The sequence below is a fragment of the Pleurodeles waltl genome, chromosome 3_1, assembly GCF_031143425.1.
Source record: "Pleurodeles waltl isolate 20211129_DDA chromosome 3_1, aPleWal1.hap1.20221129, whole genome shotgun sequence".
Taxonomy (NCBI): Eukaryota; Metazoa; Chordata; class Amphibia; order Caudata; family Salamandridae; genus Pleurodeles; species Pleurodeles waltl.
The window spans coordinates 515917795-515934802 of NC_090440.1; the positions used below are offsets into that span (position 1 = coordinate 515917795).

The 17008-nt window shown below is 45.0% G+C and overlaps 1 protein-coding gene across 1 annotated transcript in view; it reads left to right on the top strand.

Annotated features, from left to right (window-relative positions):
• The window catches only part of LRRC28 (leucine rich repeat containing 28), a 280795-nt gene that overhangs the window by 246504 nt on the left and 17283 nt on the right, over positions 1 to 17008 (top strand). Inside the window, exon 9 of the mRNA XM_069222770.1 lies at positions 3448 to 3607. Within this exon, the coding sequence (XP_069078871.1) occupies positions 3448 to 3607 (160 nt within the window). The remainder of the gene's footprint in view (positions 1 to 3447; positions 3608 to 17008) is intronic.

Consider the following 17008-nt stretch of genomic DNA (forward strand, 5'->3'; position numbering starts at 1 on the left):
GATTCTATGCACTTTACCCTGCTAACCAGTACTAAAGTAAAGATGCTCTGTGATCTAAAACATGGCAATATTGGCTTATCCACAGTTGGCATATTTATTTACTTGTAAGTCCCTAGTAAAGTGCTCTATATGTGCCCAGGGTCTGTAAATGAAATGCCATTAGTGGGCCTGTAGCATTTGTTGTGCCACCCACTACAGTAGCCCTGTAAACATGGCCCAGGCCTGCCACTGCAGAGCCTGTGTGTGCAGTTGTTAATTGCCATTTCAATATGGCAAGTGCACACACTTGCTGGGCCCAAACCTTCCTTTTTATTACATATGAACCACCCCTATAGTAGACTTTAGTTAGTCCCAAGGCCAAGGCGCGGTGTATTTAAAAAGCTGGACATGTACTTTTAAGTTTAACATGTCCTTAAATTTTTTTTTAAAAAGTGTGTTTTTCACTACTGCAAGGCCCATTTCCCATTGGTTGACATTGGGGTTACCTTGAAGCAGCCTTTAACTTCCGATTGGGAAAAGATAAAAAAATTGGAGTTTGGTGTCTTTGGACACACAATTTAAAATTACAACTTATGGTGAAGTCAGAATTGTAAGTCTGAAAATGGCACTTTTAGAAAGTTGATATTTTCTTACTTTAACTATTCTGTGCCTCTGTGGGTCTCTGAATACACATCTGGAATGGATGACAGCTGGGCTGTGTGCATTCCCTTGTGTCAGTCGTAGGGAGTGACATTTACATCCCAGTGGCTCATCACCTGGCTGATAGGCCTTCCTGGGCTAGATGGGAGGGAGGAGCTGACACATCTGAATAGGGATGTATCTGTCCCCACACAAAGGGCTGCATAACCCCCTGTAGAGTGTCTGGAGCAAGGGAAGGAAGGACAGGGAACTTGTGCACTTCAAAGGCCTCTCTTTGAAGTCTCCCCCTCTTCAAAGGCTCAACTGGTTATAAGTACTGGACCCCAAACCCCACCAGATCAGTACATATCTGGATCTGAGGACATTCTGCCTGGAAGAAGGACCGAAGTGCTGCCAGGAGGGACTGTCACTCTGCTGAACTGCTTTGCTGTGTTGGCCTGCTGCCTCTTTCCTGGGAGTTAGAAGGAAAAGACTTAACTATCTACATCCTCACAAGAACCAAGTGACTCCAAGGGCTTGCCGGCTTGCCTTTTGTTCTGAAGTCTCAGGGCCATCAAAGACTTCCCCCAACAGGGCTCTGCCAACTGTGAGTCATGTTCTGCTGAGAGGTGCCTATCCAGTCCTGGGCCTTGAACGGGGACTCTGCAGCTGCTTTTCTGCAAAAGCAGATTCATTGATGCTGATCAAAACCGCAGCATCCTCCCTCAATGTCCCCACATCGAAATGAGGTTGAGAACTCCGCTTCGCTCACTGCCTGGCTGGGGATCTACCCATCTCCATCAGCTCCCATGCATCACCTGCGCTGCACGGTGCAACAACAACACATTGACTCCATTGCAGAGAGTACGGTTCCCCACTTCGAGGACAACACTTGAACAACAGCGTTGTTTGACAGCAATGCATCCTACAGGCTGTGCAGATCAGAACCGACGCATCACTTTCACATTGCCTCCTCGACGTCAACGCAGCCCTACATTCAAGGTACTTTTCAGCAGACCCTGGGTGGGTTCTGTAGCCAGCCTGCCTTCCATCGCGGTCATCCTGAACTTTGAATTTACCCTGGTCTAGAGCGATCTCAAGTGACCTTTTAGCGCTGTTGATTTCTAAGCAATGTAGTGTAGTTTATTCTTTATAAATTCATATCTTGAGTTCTACTTATTGGATTTTTGTTGTTTTGGCCTTCCTTTACTCAGACAAATATTTTCTATTTTTCTAAACTGGTTGGGAGTCTTGTGGAGTTTTACGCTTTGTTTTTGTAATTTAAGTGTTACACAAATGCTTTAAACATTGCCTCTAAAGTTAAGTCTGACTGCTCCGTGCCAAGCTACCAGAGGGTGACCACAGGTTAATTTAGGTTGTGTATCTGACTTACCCTGACTAGGATTTGTGGTCCCCATTTGCACATAGTGAATACCACTGCCAACTAGAGACCCAATTTCAAACACTAGGGAATGAGTCCCAAAAGGCTGCCTTGCATTTGATAGCATTTTGTGCAATGTACTTTGTTCCGCAGCCTCATCAGCTTCATCTGATATGTTGATATTTCTCTGCCTCTAAAGGTCATCCCATCTGTATGAAGGAATGGGTGCTAATGCACTACAAGTAATATTTTTTACACACAAGTTTGTTTTGAAATATGCCCCGGTGTGTTGTTGAAATAAAATATATAACGAACTGTACATAATTGTCCTGCAAATGGGAGCAAACGCATGCTGCAATGTATTGTGACACCGAGGGCTGGGATTTACTTCTGGGAAAGGTACCATGACCTAGCTGATTTTTCTACAACACTTTGAGCAAAAGGAGGCGTTCCCAACACATGCGCGTATGTCATTTATATTCTGTGGTCTTCCTTTGTGTGTAGGTGTCAGTTCTGAGATGCCAGAGCTGCTATTCCCTCCCTCTTTTGATGTCCAAGAACACCATTTCTTGCAGGTGAAGCACCATCTCCCGAAGATTTGAGAAACACATACATGCGAAGGGAAAATATGAGGGGGTCCAATAATTCTTAGTCATTTTTCCAGAATCCACCAGTCGTGGCTTTTCTTAAGTCTCCAACTTATGTTGATTTTATTTACCTGTTCCTCAGTTGCCTTCTCGCTCGCCCGCTCGCTCCAGGAGAGCTTATTTTTGTGTGCCAAATTACTTTTATTTGATATTATTTATTTACTTACTTATTTGTAGCATGCTATGATGAGTCAAACCTGATAACTGGGCGCTGTCTTAGGTGTAGCTGCTGGGGCTGCGAGTAGAGGCAGTATGTCAGGGCCTTTCCAAAAGCGATCAAGATGGAGTAGGTGCTGATTCGGGAGCTAGCAGTTATTCTAGGGGCCATTGACGGATTTGTTTCTGCAACTAAATATGGATTCATGTGGGTGTGATTTCTCTGTGAAGGGTGCCTGGTCTGATGAATCTGTTAGGTACACGTGAGGAGTTCTTTTTGCAGAGGTAGACCTAGGCAGTCTTAGAGGTGCAGTTCTATGTAAATTCTATGATTTTGACCTGCATTCTCCTCTGCCGGATACCAAAGGAGCCTTTTTAAGATGAGGACCTTATGGTAAGTTTTAGTAACGCATTTATTCCATTCGAAGCAGTTTATTAATGTTCAGTAAAGGTTTGCATGCGGGGCATTGGCATAAACCAGTTTTATGTTAAGGTTTTTGTTAAGAATCCATTCCCAACTGTAGTAAGCCTTTTTTATTAATAAAAAATCATCCTTGTATTTGGGGCGTCGAAAATGCCTCGATATATTTCTATGTAAGAATTAGTTACCTTGTAATGAATTGTTTTTCTATTTTTTTTTTTCAGATTTGAATTTCCTTTCGCCAATCTCCTTACCCAGGAGTCTCCTGGAGCTGTTGCATTACCCCTTGGGGCACTGTCATCGCTGTAGCCAGCCCATGTTTACTATAGTCTACCCAAAGCTTTTTCCCCTTCGGGAGACTCCAATGGCGGGACTTCACCAAGGGTAATTGTAAAAAACATTAAACAGGGATTTGTAATCGTGCGCGCTGAGCTTTGCCTTTGGGTCTGATTATCTTAAAGGCCAGAGCCTTGTCTCCTTTTGCATGTTCAGCCCATGCGCCTTCTGGAGACATGACCAGGTTACCTTAATTGAGGAGGTGGGTACATAGCAGGGTATCCCTGGCAGCAACAGGACTTCAAAGTGCATAGCCAGTTTTTCTTAATTGTGAAGCTTACTGTTTAATTATTACAAACAGTCATTTGTGCTGTCTGGGTCCATGTGGCCTGCTTCCTTCCTGCACAGCGATAAACATTGTGGTTAGAGGTTGTGTATCTAGTTTCTGGTAAGTGAGATGTGAAAATGCAGATGATCCCCAGGTGACCATTTTAGTACCAAGGAGAGAATCGTCTGCCCGTGAGTAACCTGTTTGCCCAGACATCCATCCGTTCAGCACTGTCTTATTGGACCTTCTCGGGTTCAGCCCTACGTGCAGAAATAAGTCACATAGGAAAGTTTTGTGCTATTTGTTCATTGTGCCGCTTATGCTACCAGTTCTTGTAAACAGTCTCGTTTTCTTCTCTTTTCATGCACTTGTTTGTTGCGTAATTTAGTCATTTCATTTTCCCGTTTCACTGTACTTTAAATCAGTCTGAACCATTTTAGACGTGGTTCATGTATGAGAACCACTACATTATTTCACTTAATGCTGCTAAACCGTGTTTATTTTTTTTTACTTTCACTTTTTAAACCTAGGCAACTCATTTAGCTTTATCGTTCTCAGAATTAACACATCATGAAGGATCGGTTCCTTTTTCATCAAATACATTATTGTTACTTTTGTTTTTTCACCTCTTATGATGGAAAAAGTTTCCAGATGTTAGAAAACCATAAAGGTCAGTGTAGAGTGATTCCCGCTTTAAACCTGTAATACTACCCTGTGAATGAAGAAGCATGGATCCCTGCACTCAAGATTTGCAGACAGTATATAGGTAAATTGCCAACAAGCTCTGTATTCATGACCCTGTCTGCCGTTCAGGAAAGGGCCATAGTACATTTATCAAAATCTTTTCCTCTTCTCATATCATCCTCCCATTCATAGCGGGTGCACGTTCTAACCTCCTCGTAACCCAACTCTTCATTCATCCGACTGTTGACAATTTATCACAGACTGATTCTTCTCTCCTTGTAAACCACTTATCAGCCTCAGTGTTGCCCTCTCACTCTGTCCCTCCCATGATTTCATATCTTTGTACCTCCTTTTCAAAGCGCTACCTTCTTCACACTACTCCATCGTTCATCTCTCTCTGGTAACCTAACTGTACCCTGACTACTCTGCAAGTGCTTGCTACACTTTATGGCATTTGATGACTAACTATAGTGTAACTGGTTGAAGGAATTGTACTGCAATACATTCTTCAGTTCAACATCGAAAGAAGTCACGACCTCGTGTAAACCCTGCTCCAATTGAGGAGTGCAAACCCAATCCCACTCGCTAAGCCAATGCTGCAACAGGTCGTTTTCACAACTGAAGTCTTCCGGTAAGTCAAAATCCAAATTGAGACGAAAACATAAGAAAGCAAAGCGGGATTCAACCCATCCTGCCACTATATCTATAGAGAAGTCACAAGGGTGTCAAGGTACCACTTGATCTCTCTCCCAATCCCAAATTCTGCAGTTGGTCCTGTGCCTCTTGAGTTCCTCTGACAATCAGAGATGCTACAGCAGGTAGAAGACTTTAAGGAGATCATGCTGCATAATTTTGGCACTCTGTAAGCTCACTCTAACTCCCTCTGGTGCCTTTGGGCTCCGAGAATCCACAGGGGGGGCCTCCAGGCAGGTCATCATCTGATCCTGTTGAACCCATCTTAATTTCTGCACTGATTTCAGTGTCTACTTCCATTCCAGTTCCAAGACCCATGTCAGCCCCACTTTCATTGATGCAGATCCCAAATGGACCAGAGGGGATCCTGAGGCAAATGACAGTGGTGATGATGGGGATGATTTACCCCCACATTATGATGATGACAATTTATATGCGCATTTTCTGAATGCCAGTAGTGTTAGTACGCCCCTTCATACAGAGTTGCTTTCTCCCTGGGCCACCAACGAAGGAGAGTTCCTTCATTGCTGTTGTAAATTATATGTGCTGCTAAGGTCCTGGACCTTCATCTGCCTTCAGTTGAAGCTAACACAATCGGTCTTACCAACGTCCAAACACCTGGGCCCGCTTCCTCTGAGTCTTTATTCCCATACAAGAATGCCCTAACTGACACACTGATGAGCACTTGGCCTAAACCTAGCTCTTGTCCACTGGTTAACAGGCAGGAAGCCAGACACCACAGCCTGGCACCCTTCAACCCTGATTTTCTTACACAGTATCCTTCTCCTGAGTGTTTGATGGTTCAAACTTCCACCAGCTAGTTGAATCCTTATTCATTTCCCATAACCCCTCACCACCAAGACAGGAAGTCAAAAGGATTGAACCGTTCTGGAAAAAAAACATGTTCACTTCAGCCAGCCCTAGCCTTGAGGTTGGTCAATACAGTTTGGCTGGTAATCCATTATATGCACACTGTCTAGGACATGGCCGATGATATCTTGCCAGCGGTCACGTTCACAATGGGCAAGGTTCAGCTAATATGTGATCTGTGCTAGATACTACTGATTGCTTGGTGAACAGTTGGCTCCAATTTGATGCTCCGTCACTATGCATAGGTGCAATTCTTAGATGAGCAGGCATCCCTTATGGATATGTCCTTCACTGGGTTCTGCCTAATTGTCAAAAGAGCAGACACATTCTTTAAGGAAAGTGAGACCATGGAACATTCTTTGGCCTTCCAACCCCTGCCAGGTTTGTCATAAGCTCTAGCCCTTCGGAAGCTACTCTAGGAGACTGGCATACAGGTAACACCTGGCAACACGTACCTCACCAAGGCTACCAATCTTCCCAGTCCCCCTTCCCTTCAGCATCTAAGCCACTTTAGGTTGCCTTTAGCATTTTACAACTGCCCTGGTGGAGGCAGGATTCAAAATTTTGTTCCATCACATCCGACAGATGGATCTTCCAGATCATCCAGCAGGGCTATTCCCCTTCATTTCTTTCTGACCCACCACAGCTGTCTCCCACATCAGAGTAGCGCCTTTCCATCTTACTCAGAGAGGCTTCTGGACATATAATAGTGAATTATACTCCTGCTATTTCTTCCTCTGAAAATGCATGCAGTATGTTTCGTCTTCAGTCCTGGATCTCTGGGATAGCAGAGCTGGGGTTTCTTGGCCTGTTAGCCTCATGCATCCTGCTAGTCTAGGCTGTCAGGTGGCATATGCAGATATGCAGAGGGATCTGAACTTTCAGTAGGCCTAGCACCAAAGAAGCCTGTCGATGTGATCCAGGTTTCGAAGGTGACTGCACAAGATCTGCAGTGGTGGCTGCGTAACTGCCACAGGACCAGTGGCATTACGCTCTTCCTACGTTGCCCACAGCTGATGGGGTGACTGGTGCATCATTGCTGGGATGGAAAAGTCATAGGGGAGAGGTGGAAAACAAAGGACTATGGTCTTTTGCAGATGCACAACTCTGTATGGATGTGTTGGAGTTGGGGGCCATTCACCTGGTATTGAAGCCCTTCTTATCATCCATCAAGAGGCAACACCACCCCCATATGGTACTGCAACAAGCAAGGTGGAAAGTGGTCCTGTGCCAGGAGGCTTAAGACATTTAGCGGTAGTTGAAACGTCTGGGCATCTCCCTGATCATGAACCACCTGGCAGGATCATCGAACACCAGGGCAGACAAGCTTATTGCGCAGTACTTGGTGGAGCACGAATTGTGATTGCAAGCCAAGGTGGCACAGGACATCGCCCCATAATAGTGAAAGCCCTTGCTATATCTTTTCTCCACAACTGAGAACTCACAGTGTCCAAACTGTTGTGCATTGGGGTCCCACCTAAGGTCCTTTCTGAGAGATGTATTTAGACTGGGGTGGAACATGGGACTCTTCTATGCCTTCCCGCCTGTGCCTCTCCTGCCCAGAGTTCTGAAGAAAATCAGGAAAGACTTGACCGTAGTCTTCCTAGTGGCCTATATATATCCTGGAGAAAGTGGTACTAGGAACCTCTGAACATGTTTGTTTGCCCTCCAATCAGTCTAACACTTCGGGAAGGTCTTCTGTCACATCAACAGCAGGCAATTTTCCACCCAAACCTTCTCAGTCTTCAACTCAGTGCATGGAGATTGAACAGCTGCAGTTGATGGAATTTAACTTGCCAACTGAAGCTGGCTACCTGACACCCTTCTACAACTCATATTTATGCTGGGCACTAGGAAAATTGTGTGACCTGGTGTTTAGTCCGCTGGAAAGACTCTGTGCAATCCAAACTGTTGGATATTTTTTTATTTGTTTTGTTTTTGGCCCAAGAAGGCCTTGCATTGAGCACTATTATAGATTATTTTTCGGACATTTTGGGCTTTCTGTTTTTACCAGACCAATCTGTCCTTATTTAAATCACCTATTGTGATGTTGTTTATTAAATCAATGACATACATGTTCCCTCCCAAAGTGTTTCTGATGCTGCAGTGGGACCTTAAGTTGGGCTTAACATTTCTCAAGTGTACTCCTTTTGAGCCAATGCACAGCTGCTTGTTGCGTCTTCTAACACTAAAGGCTGCCTTCCTCACTGCGATCACTGCAGCTCATTGCGTCAGTGCACTCCAAGCTCTCTCTGTGCAACCATCCTATAACACCTCTTTTCAGGACAAACTGGTTCTGAGAACCAGGCAGCTTTCTTGCTGAAAGTTGTTACTCCTTTTCACGTTAGACAATCCATCACTCTCCCAATGCTCTTTGCCTCACCTCACCCCTCAAAAAAGGAGGTGATACTCCACCGGCTGGACCCCAAAATAGCTTTAAGCTTTCACATCAATTGCATCAAAGACCTTTGGGTAGACAGTCAGCTTTTGTGGGGTATTTTAAGGAAGAGAATGCTAAGGCAGTGCAGAAAAGGACACTGTCAGGGTGGAAATTCTTTGCATTAAAATCTGCTCCGCATTGACAAATAACCTTGACACCTTGTGGAACGACCAAGGCCCTTTTCCAACAGGGCCAAGGCCAATGTTTGTCACCACTACACTGGCACACACACACTGTCTGTTCTTGACATCTGTTAGGTCACAGCATGGGTGTCAGTGCACACTTTCATAAAACTCTACTCCTGTCACAGGTCTGATGAGAAGGGCATTTATCCATTTGGTCCTGCAGGACTTCTTGGTCTGAGACCACTCAACAGACCCTCCACCCTTTGGAGGTGACTGCTTTGGTATGATGTGCTAAAAGTGAGGGATCTGCGGCTAGAAGTACTCCATCAGAAGAACAAGTTGCCTACCTTTCGTAATGCTCTTTCTAATGTGTATATTGAAATCATCCCGCCCCAGAAATGACCCCGAACCACACAGAACCACCACCCCTGTGCACTGATGTCAGTTGCTTTCTTTCCATGCAGAACCGGAGCTCACTCCCTCTTTTTCTGTTTTTTACAGAATGTACTTCTGTTTAACTTTTTACAGTGTGCAAAGGATGTTTCCCCTAAAACTACAGGCTTCAAGCGCTGCCATCAGTAGATGTCAGTTACTGATCCCCACCAGGTTTGGTGTCTGAATAGAATGAACCCGAAGGCCATCTGAGACAGCAAGATAATCTCTGTGTTGCTAAACGCTGTTGAAGGGCACGTAAGGGCCGGTCTTACTCCAAATCGAGGATGCAAACACATTCTTGCTCACGGGGCTGTTCTCGGGATAGAGAGAACCTCTTTTCATTCAAATCTTCTGATAAGTCGAAGTTCAAGAAAAAACATAAGAAGTCAAAACATGACTAGCCTTCTTTCCGCTACTTTCATCAAGAGACGTCAGGATGCCTCCAGATCTAGGTTTCGGTCCCCTACTGTAGAGTCGATTCCTCAGCTCATCACAATCCAACTCAAATTGCTGAGTCCTTTGACAATGCTATAACAAGTTGAAGCTTTCAAGGAGGCTGTGACTGTGTTGCCTATATTCAGCCCCCTACTGGCTCTGTCTCGCATGCCATGGGTCCCAAGGATTTGAGGAGGTCTCCACTCAGACTACTGCATGCTGATCCATCCCTACTGCCGACCGTGCCTCTTGCCCCTCTGCAGACCCTGCCCAGACTTCAGGGCCAATGCCTGTCCCAACTTTTCAGCCAGTAACGAGATGTCACCAATTCCTCATGCCATGACTCCGACCCTAGAGGAAGATTGTCTTTACCGACTCAGAAGGGAATTTACCACAACCTCAACTGAAGTTGCACCCACCTCAACCGCAGACACAGCCCATGCAGTCCCATTCAGACTCAGATGGGTCAATGCCATTACCAACACACATTTCAGATCCAAAACCCCATGATGGGTAAAACAGTTCCTAGCTCTGTGAAGAAGAGAATTTATTTTTTCACCTTCAAGAAGCCAGTGGGCTAGATATGTTCGCTGACACAGGACTAAACTCTCAACAGAGTAGGCAGCATCTTTTGCCATGATCATTAGTCGGTACCAGTGTGGTGCTTCGCCACCACGCTTGGAGAAGATCCATAGATTTCTCTTGTGATGTCAATGGGTCACTGATGGACATGCCATTTGATGACACCCATCTCTTCAGAGACATAGCTTATTTGATCCAGAAATGCTTCAGAGAAAGCAAAGCCACAGCACACTCCGTTAGCCTTTCAGCGATTGCAGCAGTATCCTCAACAGTATTGCCCTTTTCGAGGCTTTGGCAGGGGCATTCAGCAGAGGCAACACCAAGACCCACCTCTGCAACTACAGACCTCTCAATCCTTTTGAGATAGAGGAACAGGGTCTGGCTGGCAGCATTCAGGCCCTCTGGGGCAACGCACTAGTGAGTCTCCCCACCCCGCACCATCACCCCACCCGGCACTCTAAAGTCTTTAAGATTGTCTCCAAGGCCAGACTGTCACCCTGTTAGAGGCAGATGGTGAGCAAAATGTTACATCAGACAGATGGATGCTTCAAATTGTCCAGGATGGATATGCCCTTCCTTTCCTGTCCACCCCTCCTCTTATGCCACCTACACCGCAGAGATTTCTGGAGGACCACTTGTCCAAACTACAAAGTGAAGGCCAGGCTCTTTTGGGCAAGGGAGCCATCAAGATGGTCCTGGCATCAGAAAGTGGGACTGGATGCTACTTCTGGTATTTTTTATGTGACAAACAAGGGCAGAAAACTGTCTTCATGGTTAAAAGGCTGTGAGAGAAGCCACTCATCTGCTCAAATGGGGTTCACATTAAGAATGGTAGGACCAAATTAAGCTCTCACTGTGGAATCACAAAAGGTTTGGGTGAAAACAAGTGGATTAGCCCCTTCAAGAAATGCATTACTCGTGAGCTGAATAACAGTGGTTGAACAAGTAACTGTAAAAAAAACTAAAGGGCCAACAAATAACCTTTAACATTAATCACAGCACATTCTTGCTGTGCTAGAGCCAGAACAACGAGCAACGCGTCACAGAACTGGTCTTACAAAGGTTGGAGCTTTTTCCAAAAAGTACACCAAGCAACAAACTTTTTCCAGTGTAGATGTTTTTTATCAGTGGACACCTGCTTGCCAAAATGACATGTGTTATATCGAGAGGGATTGAGCAGTCAACTGTTGCCATTCAGTCTCCATGCATGGATGTATAGGTTGTGTGGGCCTGGATGCACTACTCTGCTCTGTTGCCACAACAGAAAATCTTCTGCCCCTGCCAACTTTGTTATCTATTTACAAGATAAGGAATCTGCAGTTAGAAGTATCCATCAGACTAACAAGTTACATACCTTTTTATAATGGTCTTTCTGGTGGGTACGCTACTTTGCTACAGATTCATCACTGACCCGCCCACATTCCATTCTGTGGAACGTACTCTTTTTTTTACTGCCTAAAAAGATCCCAAATTAGAGATCTGGACACAGTGTAGTCTTATCAAAATTGGCTGCATATCCGATAGTGCAGACAGTGTCAAGAAAGAAACTGATGTCAGCGGACAGGTGTGGCAGCTATATGGGGTTCCGGTGTCATTTCTGGGCTGAAACTGAGTCTACACGGAGCCACAAGATGGGCACATACCAGCACACTAGGGAATTGCTGAGAAAATCTCTGGCACCTGGAGGTATTCATAAGGTGGGGAATCTTCCGTCAGAGTATCTACGTGAAAGATCATTACTATTGGTTACGTCCGTGATTGCGGGGCTCAGGTGTCTTGGATGTAACCATTACATCCTGGGACTGGCCCTCCTGGGATGCGTTAGCACCCCACCCCTCGCCCACCCACCCACCCCCCTGAAGGCCGCCCCCCAGGTCAGGGTTGGAAGGGAAATTGCTTCCCCTTCCACCCCCGCCTCCCCAGTGACGTCTGGTGACATCAACACGCCAGTTGCGCTGGAAGGAATGCTTCCAGCGCCACCGAGGAGAAACTGATTAGTTTCTCTTCTGTACGAGGGGCAGAGAGGCATGAAAAGGAAAGGAAAGGCTTTTCCTTCCCTTTTCATGTCTCTCTGTGCATTCCTGCAGCCACTAGACACCAGGGAATTTTTTTTATTTTGGGGGAAATTGTCATAAGGGGAGTGGCCCCTTGGGCAAGGGCCACTCCCCAAGGGGGGCATTTTATTTAAGGCCATTTGTGGCCCCCCGGGGGCAGATCAGTCTATATTAATTAGGCCGATCTGCCCCCTGGGGGTTGGGGGGCAGAAGCCATTAGGCACCAGGGATGTTTTTTGGTTTTTGTTTAATATTGATAAGGCAAGCTACCCCTTAGGCAACGGTCATTCCCAGGGGGGCAATTTTTTTATTAAGCCTTTTCTGCCAGGGGGGTGGGGGGGACAGAAGCCATTAGACACCAGGGATGTTTTTTTTTTATTTTATTTATATTGATAAGGGGAGCGAGCCCTTAGGCAAGGGTCACTCCCAAGGGGGGCAATTGTTTTACTAGGCCTGTTCTGGGGGCAGATTGGCCTATATTAATTATGCCGATTTGCCCCCCGGGGGGCCGAAGCCCCTAGACACAGGGATTTTTTTTATTTATTTACATTGAGAAGGGGAGTGACCCCACAATGCACTGCAAACCTCCAACTTTGCTGGAAATCACACATTTTTTCCACCTTTTTGTGATGGAACTTTCCGGAATCTGCAGGACTCCACAAAATTCCTACTACCCAGCATTGTCTCATCTATACCGATAAAAATTCTGCCGCACTTGTCAGCCTAAACATTATTTTTTTTCAGCTGCCCTTTTGGACCCGCTTTGGTTCCCCCTCAATTTCGAAATGTTTTTGGCTCTTCCCTGTCACAGGCACTTGGCCCACCTACACAAGTGAAGTATTATTTTAACCAGGAGACTAAGGGGAACATTGGGTGGTAGGAAATTTGTCCCGGTGCGGTTATCTCACACAGAAATGTGGGGAAAATGTGATTTTTGTTTTGCTAAATTTGAGGTTTGCTGAAAATTCGGGGTAAGAAAACACTGGGGGATCCACGCAAGACACACCTCCCTGGACTGCCTTGTGTGTCTAGTTTTCAGAAATGTCTGGGTTTGGTAGGTTTCTCTGTATGGCTGCTGAGCCCAGGACCAAAAACGCAGGTGCGCCCCACGCAAAACCAGGTAGTTTTGTATGTGATAATTTTGATGTGTCCAGATAGTGTTTTGGGGCATTTCCTTTTGCGGGCACTAGGCCTACCCACACAAGTGAGGTACCATTTTTATCGGGAGACATGGGGGAACGCTGGGTGGAAGGAAATATGTGGCTCCTCTCAGATTCCAGAACTTTCTGTCACCAAAATGTGTGGAAAAAGTGTTTTTTGGCCAAATTTTGAAGTTTGCAAAGGATTCTGGGTAACAGAACCTGGTGAGAGCCCCACAAGTCACCCCATCCTGGATCTCCCCGGATGTCTAGTTTTCAGAAGCGCACAGGTTTGGTAGGTTTCCCTAGGTGCTGGCTGAGCTAGAGGTCAAAATCTACAGCTAGGCACTCTGCAAAAAAAACTTCACATTTCATTGTAAAAATGTGATTTGTCCATGTTGCGTTTCCTGTCGTGAGCATTAGGCCTACCCACACAAGTGAGGTACCATTTTTATCGGTAAACTTGGGGGAACGCTGAATAGCAAAACAAGTGTTATTGCCCCCTGCCTTTCTCTACGTTTCGTCCTTCCAAATGTAAGACAGTGTGTAAAAAAGACGTCTATTTGAGAAATGCCCTGTAGTTCACATGCTAGTATGGGCATTCAGAGATGTGCAAATAACTACTGCATCTCAACACCTTATCCTGTGCCCATTTTGGAAATCCAAAGGTTTTCTTGAAGCCCATTTTTCACTCTTTATATTTCAGCAAATGAATTGCTGTATACCCAGTATAGAATGAAAACCCATTGCAAGGTGCAGCTCATTTATTGTCTCTGGGTACCTAGGGTTCTTAATGAACCTACAAGCCCTATATATGCCCGCAACCAAGCTGGGAAGAAGGTGATTTTAGCACAGCAAACCCTTTGTTGATGCCATTTTCAGGGACAAAACCACAAGCCTTCTTCTGCAGCCCTTTTTTGTTTAAAGAAATGACATTTTCGCTGTATTTTGGCTAATTTCTTGGTCTCCTTCAGGGAAATTTGCAAAGTCTCTGTACCTCTAGAATCCCTAGGATGTTGGAAAAAAAGGACGCAAATTTGGCGTGGGTAGCTTATGTGGACAAAAAGTTATGAGGGCCTAATCGCAAACTGCCCCAAATAGCCAAGAAAAGACTTGGCACCTGAGGGGGGAAAAGGCCTGGCAGCGAAGGGGTTAAAACTCCCTAATTAGACCTTCTGCCTGACACCCACTTAAAGAGGCATGCAAAATATCACTAGAGTATCTAAGAATTAATATGTAACATCACATTCTTGCATGCATCCTCCGTCCTTCCAACCTTATTTCATGGCCACCCTAACCATCTGTGCCCATCCCAACCCCCACATCCATACCTTTCCGACCCCACCCCCCACATCTATGCCCATCCCAACCCCTGCATCCATGGCAATCTCCCCCTCACCACTCTTAAGCCCCCACCCCTCTAAGGCCCCTTCCCCACTTCCCTCCTTAAGGCCCCTTCCCCACTTCCCTCCTTAACCTATGAAACCCCCTTCAACTCCCAAACCCACACACAACGGCTCATTTTACCATGATGGCATGCTTTAGCATGGGTAAGGGTAACACTGACGGTGTTGGTGGCTGCACAGTCGTTTCTGATGCACCAGATATCGACCAAACGTGCGCCAACCTGTGACTGAAAGTCTACTCCAAAACCACCTGTGTATTCTTGGCGGTCATCAGCCTTGCCCGTGTTTGAACATTATTCACCTGTTTACAAACAGGCAGTGTTTATTAAAATGGGGTTACCATTATCGAAGAGTACACTAAAATGCTTCTAAAAATGTTATTCTCTCTGTAGTAAACATGACTGTGGTGCTTACCGTTTGGATTTAATGTTTTTACGCAAATTTGACTTAAATTAGAACAATTTTCCACTTCTAAAGTTATCCCGAGATGGATTTTTTTTTTTATAACCGTTAAATGTTTTTGTCTTCTTTTTGTAAGTTGAAAAGGCTTCATTTGTGTTAACAGCAGTTGAAATTAAATGTGATTTTGTGTTTACTTTAGCAATTTTATCAAGATTTGAAGCATCATCCCTGCTGATAAAATGAAGTTCACAGCTTTAGAATGCTTAAATTAGTCCGCAACGCTTCACACGTTGTTATGCAATAGCAGCCTGTGATTTGGTGGCAACGTGCAGTAGGCGATGTGCATTTATTCTGCTTTTACTGTGTAATCAGGCGAAAACAACCCCATTAACTCATTAAACACCTGCTGTCTCAGGAGATCACAGGGATGCTGAATTTAAGAAATACTCAGCAGTTAGAGAAGAAGGCCATGTGTTTTCTTCTCTGTTTGCTTTGTTACACCCTCAGTGTGCTTCCTTTTGGGACTGTCAGCCACAACCTACAACGGGGGCTGTGTTTAGCTCTTTTTATGGAATAACCATTTTATTAAGTACAATTGAGAAACCGATATGTTAGAATTATATTCCACTGCTGAGGGATCTACGTAAAGACCCTCTACCCGAGTCATAGACAAGAGCCGCAAGGAAAAGGAATAAAAAGAGGCAGAGGGTGTTTTTAAGAACAGGGATGGCCTGAGCCGAAAATGCTATGCAGCTTCCTGCGCACTCCCTGAGGGTGGAGCGTTTTAAATGAAACCGGAAGAAACCGAAAGACAAGCTTTGGGATGTTGGATCTGAAGATCTGGTCCAACCATTTTTGGCCCTCTACTACTCTGATGTCCTCGGTAGAGCTTCCAGCATTACAGTGTTCTAATGTAAATCCCAACATATTTAATTTATGTCAGAATTGTTAGAAATTATCCATAACTTTTTTCAGTGAATTGGTCAACCACTTTAGACAACTTCCATACTTCTACGAGTTCTGAATTAGAAACATCTTCTATATTTGTTTGTGCAACTTGTTATGTTTTGTGTACACATGATGACTTGTATTAGATTGCATTTCTGAGTCGAAGTGCTACGGTAGAGCGGTGTTGGGCACTGCAAGAAGTACGTCTGTTACACGTATGTCTATGGTTAGTATCAACCGTCCAGACCTGCGACATATAAGACTTGATTATTTTTCTCTGTGACTTCCGGTGAGTTACCTTTGGAGTAGGGCTTGTGTACATTATTAAGGGGTGGCGTTGTTGTAACCACTTTTATTTCTAAAGTGGGCCCTTTGTTCGTGGTGGCCACCATTTGTACACTGCATGTTGCATGCCTTGTGTCTTTGATTTTCTAAATAAGGTAAAGAAAAAAAAAACGCATTGATTTAAATTTGTTTCTGACTAACTTGAAAGCTGAAGTCTCATTCAGTTCTCCCCCCGCAGAGGCTTTTCTGCAGGAGCCATGATGTTTTTTGAGTCTGGCTTCACAGCAGTGTTTTTTGTCATACCTAACGTGATTAACGGAAAAAAAGCTTTCAGACATACTACTAAGAGGAGCTAGGGGCCTACCCACCTGTTTGACTTGAGGATGGTATTTGATTAGGTAGAAGTTCTGTGCTTGTACTGAAAGAGCGCTTGCATTGCACTTTTTGCCTTGTGGGCATGCCTGTGCTCACCACAGCAGGATTGTGTTAGGCATTGCCGCACAATGAGCAAGGCTATGGTCTTGATCTGTTTACTATGAAAAGTTACGATGAAGCAGTAAGCCTGACATTTATTGTGAAAAGCATGTAATAAAGCCTACAGGCCTTTGGCAGTGGATTGTTATTCCTCTGTATTAAAGCCTGCAGATAGATATTTTGTTACATGGAATCTCATGGATTGCAGT